At 33.4% G+C, this 15,831-nt stretch overlaps 1 protein-coding gene across 2 annotated transcripts in view; it reads right to left on the bottom strand.

Annotated features, from left to right (window-relative positions):
- Positions 1-15,831, bottom strand: part of RNF145 (ring finger protein 145) — a 55,320-nt gene that overhangs the window by 6,348 nt on the left and 33,141 nt on the right. For both annotated transcript variants that reach the window (XM_028106582.2, XM_028106580.2), the window contains 4 exons: positions 14,381-14,616; positions 11,639-11,814; positions 8,071-8,211; positions 5,315-5,497 (listed from right to left, as the gene is read on the bottom strand). In XM_028106582.2, the coding sequence (XP_027962383.1) occupies positions 5,315-5,497; positions 8,071-8,211; positions 11,639-11,814; positions 14,381-14,616 (736 nt within the window). The remainder of the gene's footprint in view (positions 1-5,314; positions 5,498-8,070; positions 8,212-11,638; positions 11,815-14,380; positions 14,617-15,831) is intronic.

Here is a 15,831-nt window from a genome sequence, read left to right as displayed (position 1 = left end):
ACTTGAATATTTATTTCTGCTTGATATTTTTCAAATTATTTTCCATCTATTCCTACTTTTTTTTAAACCTATCTATCCACCCAAATTCAAAGCCCTAAGATATAAGCATGACAAAAGTTATCATGGTTATCTTATGGGGGAATACTATATATACATAAGTATATATATATAACTTCATATATTTAGCTTAATGTATACATATACTTAACTTAGTGTGTATACATATTATATATACACTTTTTACATATAATAAAACTTTATGCTTTTAAGACACCCAACAAATCGAGAGACTTTCTTAGACTTAGATTTCAGTTTCGGATTCCACTTGAACCCTACTTGTCAATGGTGGAATACATACACAGAAGGAGCCCCATAGTTATGGCAAAAGGAGAAGGGACATAATTTTTTCTTTTGTGTACTTCTTCATATATCAAAATATTCTAATAAATCATTCCTTAAATACACCCCAATTTAAGATAGATTATATACCAAGTTCTAAAAGATACATAAACAAAAACCTTCCCCAACAAGTGCCTTAAGCAGAACTTAGAAAAATCTTTCCTTACAACAGAAAAAAGGTCATTTCTACCCCCTGTAAATTTACTTATCGTTACTTTATATACCTGATTTACAAGCAAATAAAGATAGAGGGCTGCCACAAAGGATTAAAAAAAAAAAAGATATTAGATATTTCCATTTCCTGGGTAAATAAAAGCCAAAGGTGGAGTACTTTTTTAACACAGTGATCACAAATCTAGAAAGAAATCAGTATGAACCCAAAACAGATTTCCTCTTTTAAAACACAAAACTCAATTACAATCTATTAACTGAATATCAAGACTTGAAATTATTAATGAACTATTCATTTGTTCATTTGTTCATATTCATCCATTGAGGAAATGTAGATTTCAACCAAAATCATTCAGAGCTCAGGGCTGCAAAAAAAAAAATTAATTTTTTAATTAAAAATCATTATCTGTGATCTCAAATCCACGCAGTCTCAAGGAAACCAAAAAAAAGGCGGCATAAAGAAAAATAACCACACACAAGGTTAAATGCTAGACTGTATGGGACTTTCTATAATTTACTAATTCAGAGAAGAAAAATTAAAGCTAGGTACTTGGGAACTGTTTTACAACTTTTCTTGCAAACATTTTCTACCTTCCAAAGTTATGGGACAAACATAAACTTGTCAGTAGTTCTGCTTTGAGATCCAAAAAATAAAAAGTTTTACTTTATTTTTTAAAGAAAGGCAGGCAGGAAGGAATTACTGTAACAGTAGTTATAGTTTATTAGATACTAAATTGTAAATCACTTTCTTTAAATAGGGTAATTTGCCTTAAAGCTTTAAATGTATTTTTTCAAAATCAAGCTATGATCCATTTATATAAAATAGGTATATATTCACATACAGATGTACGTATATTATTTTTATATACATAAAGAAGCATAAACACCATTATGCCAAGAGTTATAATTTATTTCTAATTTTGGCATGTGTATACACACCCACACACAAATATATATACACAAACATAGGTGTGTATATTATATACACAAATATGTATCTTTATTTAAGCAGTTAAAATTCAATAAAAATCTAATTTAAAATTAAATATAAAATGAACAGCAGAAAACAACATTGAAATCTTATCCTATTAATAGGTTAAGCACTATAAAATAAAATAAAAAATTTTTACATTCACCCCAATCCATTTTTTTTAGAAGTTTGTCATTTGAAAATCTACTATGTAATTTGAGTAAGTGGACCATTATCCTAAAATTCCTTGTTAAAAACTGGAATAAAATTTATAGATAAGGGCAACAATTATCTCTATGGCTAAAACTGAGACACCTTTTGAAGTTAAACACTGGAAATTACCTCTAGTCCAAGCAACTCCAAAGACATGCGAGGCTTTTCTCCCCCTAGTAATTATTTCTTAAATGACAGAGAAGCAGTGTTATATGAATTATCGATATTATCTCTTAATTATTCCTCTAATTTGAGAGTTAAGATATTTTTCGTTTCCTTTCTCAATCCCCAGTACTCTGAATTAGTCATAATCCTTAATTCAGGATGCACTGTCACCACTGGTCTGTGGGTGGCCCTCTTTTTACTGAGCTAGTAATCTAATTAGCTATCTTAAATACTGTAACAAGCCTTCATGAACCTGTCTCCCCATACAAAAGTGAGGGCCCGGACAATAACCCACATTTCACCACATAGCAGGCCTGCCTATTCCACGTCCTGCCTCCCTGCACCCATTGAAAGCATCAACATGAATCTGTGTTCTTTACTCTCTTGCTTGCTTTTCCTTTTTTATAGTTTTGTTTATTAATCTATATGTATTCCTAAAGAGTATATTTTAAATTTTTGTTTAACACAAAAATAACATTCTATACTGTCATCTTTGGGGATTTACTTTTTAACTTTATAATGCTATGAATCATGCATATTGTTTTCTGTGTCACTGCATTTCTAACATTCCATGGTGATTATTATCACATTTACTCACCCACTTTGTTTGATTGTCATTTGGGTTGTTCCCAGATTTATGCTACTGTGAATTGTGCAATGAACATTCTTCTGCATGTCCTTACTGAAACATGTGTAAGAACGTCTAGAGTATACATGTAGGAGGAGAGAATGGCCGCACTGTTTCCAAAGTGATTACACCACTTTACACTCCCACCAGAAACCAGGGATACCATGTCATCTAGACCTTTTCCACTCTAGATAATTAGCTGACTTTCCTTTCTCTCTCCTTTCTTCCTTCCTTCCTTCCTTTATTCCTTGCCAATCCCACAGGTTTAAAACAGCACTTCAGTGTGGTCTTGATTTACATTTCTCTTATCACTAAAGATGCTGAACCTCTCTTCATATTCATGTGTCTCCTCTTTCACTAAAAGCCTAAAGATAAAAATGTATTTCATCCATTTCTCTTGCTCATTTGAGCTATTTGTATATTGATACCAATTCTTGGGCAAGTGCAAATACTATGAATATCTTCTCCCAGTTTATAAAGTTAACTTTAGGTCTAAAAAGTTATTAATTGTAATTGTTAGATTTATCACTCTTTCCTTTCCTAATCACAGTCATTCTTAACTCTTAGTCTCGCTCTCCCACAGCAGTTGTCAGTTTAAGAAACTGTTTCCTACTTGAAAGTCCAAAATATAGTAGCCTATGTGAGTTTTAATTTTTGTTTTTGACATTTTAGGTCTCTAACATTCCAGAGTTGGTCCTTTGTTTATGGTGTGAGATAGGAACCCATTCTCTCCTTTTCCCAATAGAGACCATTTTTTCCAGCAACATTATGGAAGAGTACCACCTGTCCCCACTCACTGGACATGCCACCCTTGTCATATACCAAAGTCCAACATATATAGGTGTGTTTGGGGGCTCTCTGTTCCAGTGCTCAAGCTGTCTATATTCCAGCCAATATTACAAATCTGCATAGTACCTCCTGCTATGAGTGAAATAAAACTTTATCTTTCTCAAGTTGTCTGTGTGACTTCCATACAGGGATTATACCAGCCGCACAGAATGAGTTGGGGAGTATTCTTTTTATTGTCTGGAAGTGTGTGTTTCAAATAGGAATAATCTGTTCCATCAAAGTTTGGAACTTGCCTGTAATACCATTTGGGTCAAGATGTTTGCCATTTGCTTCCACTTCTTCAACAGTCACAGAACTATCCAAGTTTTTAAATTCTTCTTGAGTCAGTTCTAATCAGTTACATTTTTCTCAAACTCTTCGATTTCATTTGTTTTAAAAAGTACTGGCATTTGGCTGTACTCTCTTATTTACCATAGGCGACGGTAGGAGAGAAGCACCTAACCCTAACAATTCATCCCTTTTTCGTCCTTTCACAGCCAAGAACCCCTCTTGCCTTTGGTGAATGCTGCAGTGGACACCAGCAAGAACACTGACAATGATGCAAAATAACCACCCCACACCCACACACAGGGCTTCTCAGTTTCATTCCTTTCAAATTTCCTCTCCATTTGACCTTGGAGGAAAAACCCAGTAATGAGGCTACTTCAACATCCTGGTGGGAATCAGAACTGGATTTACTGGTTCTTACGGCAGTGAAATTAGATATTTCTTTCTCTTTTCTGATACTTTCTATAGTATTATATTAGTCTTATCGGTATACGCTAAATTAATTTGTATGAGTAATACTACTAAATGATACTGCCAGAAATGACAAAACAGTGTTGTCCTTAGGTCAAAAACAACCCATTTAAATGGCCACTTAACCAAGTTCACCACTGAGTTCAACATCTTAAATGCTTCTATTGATACCTTAAACCTCAAAACCAAATCTCAAATAACTATAATTAATTAAAATGATTATCTGAAACAAATCAAAGAGCTCTAAACTTATTTAAATTAAATTGATTCTTGCAGCCATTCTACCATTGGAGAAAAATTTCAGAATGTTCAGCAATGTGGGATATAGGGATAAAAAGATAAATCTGATGAACTGTAATTAAAATGTTAATTTGAAATGTTTTAAACATCTGCTGTCAAAATTCTATCTCCCAAAAGACTGCCTGTTCCCTTACTCATAAAACACTACCAAAGAAGCAATAAATTCAGGTATTTCAAAAATCAACAGAATGTCAAAAGACGCTGGAAAGAAACAGTGGTGCTGAATTTTTAGTAATTCTTTATAGAATGTCCTTGTATAAACTACAGTAAGCCTAATTCTACCTTAAAGAGCTAAATAATAACTTGACTTTCATTCCTTAAGAGAACTTCTGTAATATGGCATGAACATGAATGCAGCTATTAATTTCACCTGGTCCCATAAGGTGTCAAGAATCCCCATTAAAACCTCAGTAAGTTAAAACTGTCTAAAGGCCATCAGATGAGGCCACTATTCCATAAATGCCTATCTTTATGACTGCCTGAGAGCCTCTCTCCTTCAAATGATTTCCTGTTTTCTCAATGCTTTCTCTGCTTTAGCATTACACAGAATAAAATTACATTATTTACTGTATTTCCTGGACTAAATTTGATCCTCTCCATTCTTCATTTTAAAACTGAATATAAAAAGTATTAATTAAATTTCTCTGAAGAAGAAAAAGTTGACTTGTGATTACATGGCCTTTGATGTGATTTCTAACTATAAGAATCTTGAGGAAAAAAAACAGAAAAGTCAAACATATAGAAAAAAAAAAAGGTAAACTTGTTACCTTACGCGAATACCAATTATTCATCCATTTTCTGTCTCTAAATATTATCTAAATCTTCAAACAACAAACTCGTACAAAGAATTTTACAAAAATTTCTTTTAGGAAGTTTCTTACTTGTCTCTAGATGCTCCCAGCGCCAGAACAATAGGATCTGCGATCTCTAACATAGACTGTAGGATAGAAGCTACGACAATGAAAAGGATAATACTGAGCAGGAATGCCCGGTGAACAACCTGTAGCTCTATCAGACCAGTCTGCACTGCCAGGATCAACAGCGTAACTCCTTCTGTCATGCCCCTAAAGAAAGCACACGTTTTCAGAAAAACAATCAAAATCTCATTTCATTCCAAGAGAAAATAATCCAAAGACTTACACTGTTGTTACATATTTGTGATCTAGTCTGACTTAGACAAAAAAACCTGATCAGAATATTAACTTATATAGAGCATCGATGTAATAAGTAATACATAGTCATAATACACCATTATATGTGTGCAAAATGTAATAGCTATTATTTTAGCATACAATGAGGAGATAAAAAGCAACTTCTAAGATAAATAAAAGTGTTCTAACCAGGCTTTGCTAATGAGCCAGATACTCTACCATTCTTAGATATCCACTGAATTATATTTATATCATGAGCTGTATCTTGATTAATAAAAAATAAAATCATAGGTGAATGTCTTCATAATCTTGGGAGTAGGAAAGGTCTCTTTAAGTAGACCTAAGAACTAGAGAAGACATAAATATACTTTCTTGAAATTCAGTTTCCATATGGAAAATACATAAAAAATCTTGAGATCTTTTTCATCTTATTGACTTGATTTATAAAGAACCCTCACAAATAAATGAACAAAGGTTAAGTCCAGTTTTCAAAACCACAAATGAGTAAATATTTCAAAGTCTGATGACCCAACCATTGACAAGGAATTTTGAGAAAAAACAGGGAGACTAATGTTGAGATAAAACAGAAAAAACCTTTCTAGAGAAAAACTTGCTAATGAATTTAAAAATGTATATACCCTTCAACTCAATAATCTTACTGATAATTTACCCTATGGATGTACTACAAAAAATTTAAATGTAAAAGAAAATATAGTGAATAACAGAACATGTTATGTGATATCACAGGGATACAACTGGCAAAATCCAAACTCTGAAAAACTAAACAGGACTATCTCGTGTCTTCAACAAATAAAATGAAAGGGAAAAAATACAGACACAGCAGGGACCTAAATATTAAAAGAAACTTAAAAAAATAGTAACCAACTGCAATATGGGCCTTATTTGGATCTGAAGTTGAACAAACAAAATGTTAAAAACACAAAAAAGGGTAATATGAACACCAACTGGGAATTTTATGTCAAGGAATTCTTCTCTTACTGGGAATGAATGTACTATTGTAGTTATGCTTTTTCAAATGAGACAATGAGACTGAAATATTTATGGGTAAGATGGTATTATATCTGGGATTTGCACCAAACAAAGGCAGCTGGGGATTATGGAGGGGACAAAGTAAGTGGAGTAGATAGGGGCAAGCATGACGGAAGACTGGCTATACTACTGGAGATAGATGACAGGTATCTGGAGGTTCATTTTACTATTCTTTCAACTTTGTTAATTTAAAAGTTTTCTAATTAAGAGTTAAAAAAAAAGGAGACATATACAAAGGAACCATTTTTTAATAAAAAAAGAAAAAAAGAAATACATCCATATTTTGGAATACTATACCTTTATCAAAAAGAATGAGGATGTCTTTGTGTTGACATAAAAAAACATCTAAAACATATTTAAGTGAAAAACTTAAGTGCAGAACTGTGTATACTATGTGGAAATGAAACAAAAACAAAAGTAGCAAATATATATGTGTGTGTACTTTTCCCCATAAGAAATTTTAAAATAACCATTATAAACTGTTACCCTTCAGGGAGAGGAAATGGCAAGCAGGGGGAGGAAGAATTGTCACTTCTCATTTCGTATTTTCTGAATGGTGTGAATTATTTTTCTTTCTTGCCCTCCTCCCTCTTTTGCCATTATAAAGGCGTTAGCTGGGACTAGCAGGAAGATTATAAAGCATTTTTTTCTCTTCTGTCATAAAAAAATACTGTACACCCCCCAAAAAAATGTTTCCTCCAATTTACAAGATACTCACCATCTACTAATTCTGCAACATTCCATAAAGATTTAAAGACTTTAAGATTATATAAATTTATACAAATGAAACCATTAAAAATTCCTACATTAACAGAAATCGTGACAAGTTTTAGAAATAGGGTTTCCCAATATCTAATCTTAGTGATTTAATAACTAGATTAACTATTCTGCGTTCTCATTAATGCATCCTTTGAAACTTCAATCAGTATCCAAATTATGTCCACACACACAAAAAAATTTTTAAGTATCAAATATAGAAATTGGATTTTAACAGGTCTACACTTAAACTTCAAATGGGAAAAAGCAAGCTATCAAAAATCTCTTAGGGCACCTGGGTGGCTCAGTTGGTTAAGTGTCCAACTCCTGATTCCAGCTCATGACTCATGATCTCAGGGTTGTGAAACTGAGCCCCATGTCAGGCTCTGCACTGGGTGTGTGGAGCCTGTTTATGATTCTCTCTCTCCCTCTGCCCCTCCCCTATGAAAAAATCTCTTAAATCTAGGAAAGTGTCCAATATATATTGATATGTACATACAGTAAAAACTCATCTTTTACATATGGAAATTCAGTTATATTTTAATAGTATTTTAAATCCAAATAGATGCAACCATTCAAAAAAATATCTCAAAATTCCATTTCCTCTGAAATTCATCATTACTTCTTCAAATTATATATAATATTTAAATGTCTAGAGGTAGCCATAGTCAAGAACTTACCGATTCATGGCAGGATCATTCATGAAAGCTCGATAACCCTGCAAGTAAAACTTGCAGAGCGTCAGAACACCCAAGGCAACAAAGGAAACCGTGAAGACCAAACCCAAAAGCGAATAAGGAGTGCTGCAGCATTCAGCAATACTAGAAAAAGGAGGGTGGGGAAATATTGACAGATAAAAATTTTCCATTTGAAAAAACCGTCTTAAGCCTTCAAATAACCACCAACCTTTATCTGATCCTCATCAATTAAAACACCCCAAACCAAAATTTGAGGTAAAAATCACCTAACCACTCCATTAATAATTTAAATCCATTCTTCTAGTATCCTAACCTACATTTTTTTAAAACTCTTTGGCAAATATTCAGTCCATAGCATCATATCTGAAATAGTCTTCTCTTTATCACCTCTTTCAAAAGCAGTAAGAGCTTAAATTGTCTTCAAACCCTAAGAGACATATAATTAACATGCTGATAATATTCAAAAAAGACTCATATAGTTGCCCATAGTACCTTCTGAAAAATGTTGGCTATTCGAATTGTGCTAATATGATTACCTGTCAAAACTCCTTATTTGACCAAACTGCTACCAGGGAAGGCCCATATTGACTTTGCAGCTCCCAACTCCTCTCAATACAACAGTATTTTCCATATTATTAATACTTTAACTTTTAATTTAACTTAGGTTTACATAATTGCATTTTTTTCTGGGTTATTTCAAAAGCATATCCAAGAATACAGCCTAAGACCATTTAAAAAATAATTTTATCATCAACTTTTAACATAAAAGTTTGCTATGAATACCACTTACAAGAACTGGAAGACCTTACACTAACTAAAGCTTGTAAATACTTTCACACTTTATGGAAATACATTCCATACTTTCACTGAACATATTAGAAACTAACTCATTAACAAGTATTTTACAAACATATGTAATATTATGTACTAATAGTTTGGATTTAACATTTATACAGCATTTAACAAATGTTCAGAGAAGTTTGAGAATTCCAGTTAAGAATTTCATTTGTATGTATGAGGAATTCATTCAGGCAAATCAATACCTATCCTTTACTATGTAGCTCTGTGCTTCTGCTACGTAGTTATCCTTCCTACACAATTAACTGCTCATAAGTTAAGTTTTTAAGTGAAAACATCTACTTTTCCATAGACCAATATACATTATGGTGAGGAAAAAAAAATATGTGGTTTTCTTTTAGGAGTCAAGATATCTATGAGTCATGGTGGTTGATAGCTAAAAGAATGATTGTATGGCATTCTTAGAAATCTAATTTCTGAAATGTGACATTTTCTCAGAAATCCTTGTGCAGGATGTTTAAACAAATTGTCTAATAACTAAAAAGTAATAATCATGGCTAAAAATACACTAAAACTTTTACTTCATTCTCATGGGAAAAGTCTGAAAATTTTACTGATGATCCATGCTATTTCTCTATTCTTGTCTTAATATTTAGAGAAATCTTTTATACCCAAGCAGTATGATTTAATTACATTTTCAAGAGGATATTTTCAAAAGAGAACATAAGAAAGCAAAAGGTTTCAACCTAACTTTGGAGAAGTGAAAGGATTTGGAAAACTTTATAAAACTTTTCTTCCTCTCTCTCTTCAGTGAGATGTTTTACTGATTTTAGTTTCTATTTCCTGGCTGCAAAAACAAAGTTTTTGTTTGTGTGTGCTTTTTTAGTTGGTTTGTTTAGTCAGAATATGCTGATAAACTTGCAATCTTCCTTTTGTAAATAAGTTGTTCTTTGGCAAGGTAAACACACCAATGTAACCTGGCACAAAGAAGCATCAAGGACAACGAACAATGCTTACAGAGATAGAAATTAACAGAAGAACCAATTAACTTCTCTGTTAAAAACCAAAGTTCAACATTCCTATATTTAGGAATGTACTCTATTCTACGTATAAAAAGGAATAGAGAGAAAAATCATTTTGTCAAGACACCTAAACCTCATCTAAAAGTTTCAGTATTACTTTCTTACTTTGTAAGTAAGTCCAAACTCATTCATGGCTTACTGATTTGTTAAGCCTATTACACTGTGCTACATTTGATCTGATTGTGCTTTTTAATGGCTAATAATATGGTTTAAAACATGACCAATCCCAGTCTCACACTTAGGTTATTATCCTAACCAAAGGATTCTATTTCTCTTTCTCTTTAAATTGAATTACTTTTTGGATCATTTTAAAATTCTTCATAAAACTTCCATAATATTTACATTAAAAAACAATAGCAGGGGTGCCTGGGTGGTTCAGTCATTAAGCGTCTGCCTTCAGCTCAGGTCATGATCCCAGGGTCTTGCTCTGCAGGAAGCCTGCTTCTCCCTCTCCCACTCCCCCTGCTTGTGGTTCCCTCTCTCACTGTTTCTCCCTCTGTCAAATAAATAAAATCTTAAAAAAAATAAAAAATAAACAATAGCAGTGAAACTTCATTAATAATGAACTATTAAAATATATTTGGTATCAATTTATTGCATGCTTATAGAAGCTACTTATCAACTAAAAGTGTTATTTTTAGAAAGTATAAAATAAGTTTATTCTGCTTATTTACTAAAATAGGTACTGTCCTATGACATTTTTATTGATATTTAACACTGTGTTAACATTTTCCCTGCACCCCTTACTGCACAGTGCTCCATCACTTGGTTGGCTGAGAAACAATGGCTCTATTAACTAAAACTCAACACTTTTGTCTGCCTATATGTACTCTCCCGAAGGACAGAGTTTCATTCTTGCCTGTGTGTGCCAGGGAATGAAGATACATAGCCATGTGCTAGGTTCTGAGGGCTTGAGATTCAAACTCAAGAGTGGAAAAATGACAAATGTGGATGTAGCTCACAACAAAGATAACTTTAGTAGAAAAAGGACTCCGATGACTTAAGACTATTTTTTTAAAAAACTAAATCTTAAAAACCAAGTCTTAGAATTCCTTTGGGGCAAAGAGCAAAGCATTATGATATACTCACTTCTCCAATTATTTGACTGTATCTGAATAATGAAGCAAAACATTAAAAATAACAGGGCGTTAGTTGCAAGAGTAAGGTTTGAACTCAGATGGGCTCTGACATCAGCATGGCTTCTTTCAACGGTGTCACCTGGGGCAAGGTACTCTCAGTACAGTCTCCTCAGCTATTAAAAAATGGTAAATGATAATAAAGGCACCTATCTCTCAGGGTTGCTGTCAAGATTAAATGTGAAGAAAAGTGTTTAGGAATGTGGTGGCACATATTAAATACTTAGTAATTGATAATTATTTTTAGTAACATGTTTTATTTACCCAACCAATAGTTTAACTTGAAATTAAAAAAATATTTTTAAAATTTGCCATGTACCTTTCCACAAATCATTTGCTACAGCCAAATATACCATTATTACCTTAGCACCTCCCTGCACTGCCAGACCTAGGCATCCACCAAATGAAAATCCTATCTTAATTAAATATGGGGTACACTCTAATGTAACTGGAAATTTGCAAAACTTGCTATTCCTAGATCAAAGTCTTCTCTTCCTAAGATTATGTACAGTATCATATGTTCTTATTAATTACCTTGTCAGGAAAAGGAAAAGAAGCCTCTCACGTGATGCAGGCTGATCTCGAGTACTGAAATAGGAGTAAATCTGAAGAGCAAATAAGACGAGCCAGAAAACCATGAAAAGTACAGGGACTACGAGTTGATTCCACAGGGACATTCCCAAGGCTAGAAGGCCATATACCTCTACTACCTGAATAAGAAAATGAGACAGGAAAACATCTTGTATCACTTCAATAAACACTTTTAAACACAAAAGAGTTCAAAGTACTTAAAAAGAGAAAAATTAAATTGCTTTTCTTTCACTATAAGATTGTTCCAACTAAATTCCTTTAAAGTTAGCTCTGTATATACAGTTAGTATGTTTTCTAAAATTATCTGATTTTGCATTACTATCAACACTTGACACACATTCATCAAATGACAACCTTTATAAACTGCCCTTACAGTTCAGAGTAAAGTCTCTTTCAGAGTAAAACTACATCAAAGGTAGGATGAGTAGACTTTGTAAACTTACTCAAGTCTAAATCAAAATGATCAGGACTACCATAAATGATGCAATAGTGCGTGAATGGCTAGAAAAAGGGGCAATGTAAAAGGAAGAATTTTTCCGGTTTTATTCAGGAAATGTCATAGGGGAGAAACAGTTTGACAAAAGACAGAATAAACACTGGAGTTTACTCTATTGGAGAGCAAAGACAGTTAGTAAGTCTTTTCCCCCAGACAGATCAATTCCCCTTGCTCCTCCTGTGTATTTATCAAACAACATTTCTCAATTGACTTGATTTGCCTAGTGCATAAACACCAGGAAAAAAGGTACAACTAAAAAAAGTTTATTAATCTACTACCCAGTAAATTAGCTTTCCAGTTTGTAAAACAATCTCTTATGAGACTCGTTAGGAGGAATCAATTCTCATAATCTGATTCAGCCTAAGAGCATACATGTAACAAAGTTTCTGGAGTTACTATGCCAAGGACCAGACTCTGGTAACACAATAGGGTTCTGCAAGGCAGGCTACAAACTCTAACCTACATAGCCAAATTGTCTTGCTGGAACTCTCAATGTGATACCAGAATGTTTCAATAAAATTCAAAAATCTTAAATTAAAATACACTGACTTCAAGTTTTTCTGATTTCTAATTAACACCTATCTCTAGGTAGACCTAGATCTTTTAAGTATTAAATTAAAATGCAATGACTTGCAGATTATTCTAAATTTAAATTTTTTCTGTAAATCAAATGCTTTCTCTAAAATCCAGTCAAGATTAACTTCTATTTTTCCCCTACTAGAAAATATTTAAAGAAAAAGCAAGTTGTCCAACTAGCTGCAAAGTTATTACTAGCAGCAAACTGATCATTGAGAGGTAGAGAGTAAGTTTCCTCCTTTCCATTCAAAGAACAGATGACTCAAAAGCCTGAGAGTTTCCATTTCTTACCTATCCAATTCTTTCCAGGTTGTGGATTTCATAACCTAGAATTTATTTTCAACTACGACATCTAGTGATGCATGAATCTTAAGGCAACCAAGAAGGTAAACACATGACACTGAAAAATGAGGGCTCTGTCCTTAACAGTCCCCATTAAATAAACAGTAAACAATTAATGTTTACTAATTGTCTTCTGTTTCCCACAAACTAGGGTAGCTCCACAAGACTGAATTCAAAGAAAAAAATACATATTTTAGTCATTCTTATTCTGAATACAACTATAACCCTTCCTCATGAAATAGCTCTTCGTTGAGTATGAAAATAACTTCCTCTTCTCTGAAAGACCTACTTTCAGGAAAATTGCCCAAGTTAATCATTACATAAGATGAACAAAGAAGAAGGCAGAATCAACCTAAAGCCAAGAGTTTAGGGAAATTTTTCTGGGAAATCTGCCCCTGGGGCCACAACAACAACAAAAAAACCCACTTCACTTAGTAGTTTCAGTTTAGTCAATCTGAGAGCCTCCTGTACCTTAAGGTCATATACACACAGTCAAAAGGTAGAAATGAATGTGCATTTTAGCACTCTTTTTATATCAATGTCAGTTTTCGTATCTGTTTTATATACTGAACTTATCAAACAAGTCAAATGGAAATATTTAAATATCTATTGTTTCTATCTGGGAAATAATCTGTTTACTTTTTTTTTAGCAAAGGCTAAAAAAAGTAGGATAGGCAGAAGCATGTCATGTTGGCAAAATCAGTATATCTTAAACAAAATCCATCATATGAATGCCCAGAACTACTTCTCAGTTTACATAAGCTGGCAAATACAAGGAAAAAAACTGTAGTCACAGGAGGACTTTAATCAGAAGAAAAATCCAGATTTTACCTCTATGTTTTCAATTCTGTATTATTTTTGTCTTCATTATAATAGTTAACACATACTCAATACTTCTGCCACACTGAACTCATTTAAATCTCACAGCAACCCTACAAGTTAAGTACAACTGTTACTCTTAGCTCCATTTTACGGATAAGCCAACTTAAGTAACTACCCACCAACCCCAGGTTACACAGCTAGTCAACAGCAGAGCCAGAGTAAAACCCCAGACACTCTGCTTCCCCAGAATCACTTCAGTTCACTGCCTCCCTGCAGAACAATTCATCAAAAAGAATCGCAGATGCTCCTAATTAGGTTGAAAATAGTTGCTACTTAGAAACTGTCCAACAGAATGTTACCATGATCACAACTATGAAGTGAACTAAATCTTTAGTAGAACTAATTTTTATGTAGAATTTTATCTACCTGTGTGTGGTTGTCAGTCTTACCTGAACCAATTCTCTGTATGCAGACTTAGCAAGGTTATAAGGTACTAAAAGATTAGACCCAAGAAAGTAGAGAACTTCCAATCCAGTAAAAATCATAGCAAATTTGTTGATGATAACAATTGTCTCCAGAGGGACAAGGCAGAGTCGTGCTAGCAAGGGAAGCATGTGAGCTGAAAAGAGCCAAATCTGCTTCGTTTTCATGACACAGGAACATAAAGTACACACCACCAACTGACCTAAAATGGGGAGGAGAACGCATTTAAGATTTGGTATCCACAAAATAAAAACAAAAGACACTGCCAATAAAGATGATACAGCTTTTGAAGAAGTCTAATTAAGATCTCTTAGATAATAATTTAAATCAAATTTTTACCTCATCTAACCATAATTACATATTCACATGTTCTGTCAATTTTGAGCACCAGTTTCCTAGGTACTAATCTGAAAAAAGCAGCACAAATATCCACTGGTCTTCATCACATTTTGGATGGCATATATAATACAGAAAAAGGTTTTTTTTATGTCTAATTCAATATTATAGTTATTCAATTACTACTGTTTATATATAGCTCTTTTTACAAAGGTCCTCAATATTTAACTGTTCTGGTCTATAGGTGATAGCATAAAATTCCAGAGATACAGTTACTTCTCTAAGATCATGCTGCAACAAAATTCATTCTGAGATTTTCAAGCTTTAATTGCTTTTACAGGATGATGCAAGCCTTCTTTCCAAATGACTCAATAGTGAAAGTTAACACTAAAAAATTTAAGTAACAAATTCTTCCCAGAGGATTATGTATGATCATTATAGAAAAGTTAGAAAATACAGAGAAATAAAAAGGGGGGAAAAGTTCAATCTCTTATAATCCTATCACACCAAGACAGCCTGTTAATAATACCTTTGGTCCATTAGACGAAGCACTGCACAGAGAGCATTGTATCTAAAACCTAGTTAAGTGCTCAATAAAAATTAGGTATTCAGGGGCACCTGGATGGCACAGATGGTTGAATGTCTGACTCTTGGTTTCAGATCAGGTGATCTCAGGGTTGTGAGATCGAGCCCCCGGAATCTGGCTCCGTGCTCAGTGCAGAGTTGGCTTGAAACTGGCTCTCCCTCTCCCTCTGCCCTTCCCGCTCATGTAAGTTTGCTTGCTCTCTCAAACAACTAAATAAATCTTTTTTAAAAATTAGGTACTCACACCATTACCCTTTTCAGATTTATTCTATGCATGTGAATATACACAAATGTTTTCTATTCAGATTTATTCTATGCATGTGAATATACACAAATGTTTTCTAGATTATAGGGTACTTACTATTTCACAGTGTTTTTCAGTTAATACATATAATGCATGTGTCTCTCTCTATGCCAGAAGGTACATATACATGGTTGCTTTTAGCTGTATGGGATATTACACTGAATGCATATGACAGAGTGCTAGCGTATGGCT

This window comes from Eumetopias jubatus, unplaced genomic scaffold (genome assembly GCF_037043125.1).
Source record: "Eumetopias jubatus isolate StellerSeaLion01/CBP00866 unplaced genomic scaffold, mEumJub1_p1.0 scaffold_5, whole genome shotgun sequence".
NCBI lineage: Eukaryota > Metazoa > Chordata > Mammalia > Carnivora > Otariidae > Eumetopias > Eumetopias jubatus.
Note: the sequence above shows the minus strand (reverse complement) of the source record. Positions and strands in the feature narration are given on the sequence as shown.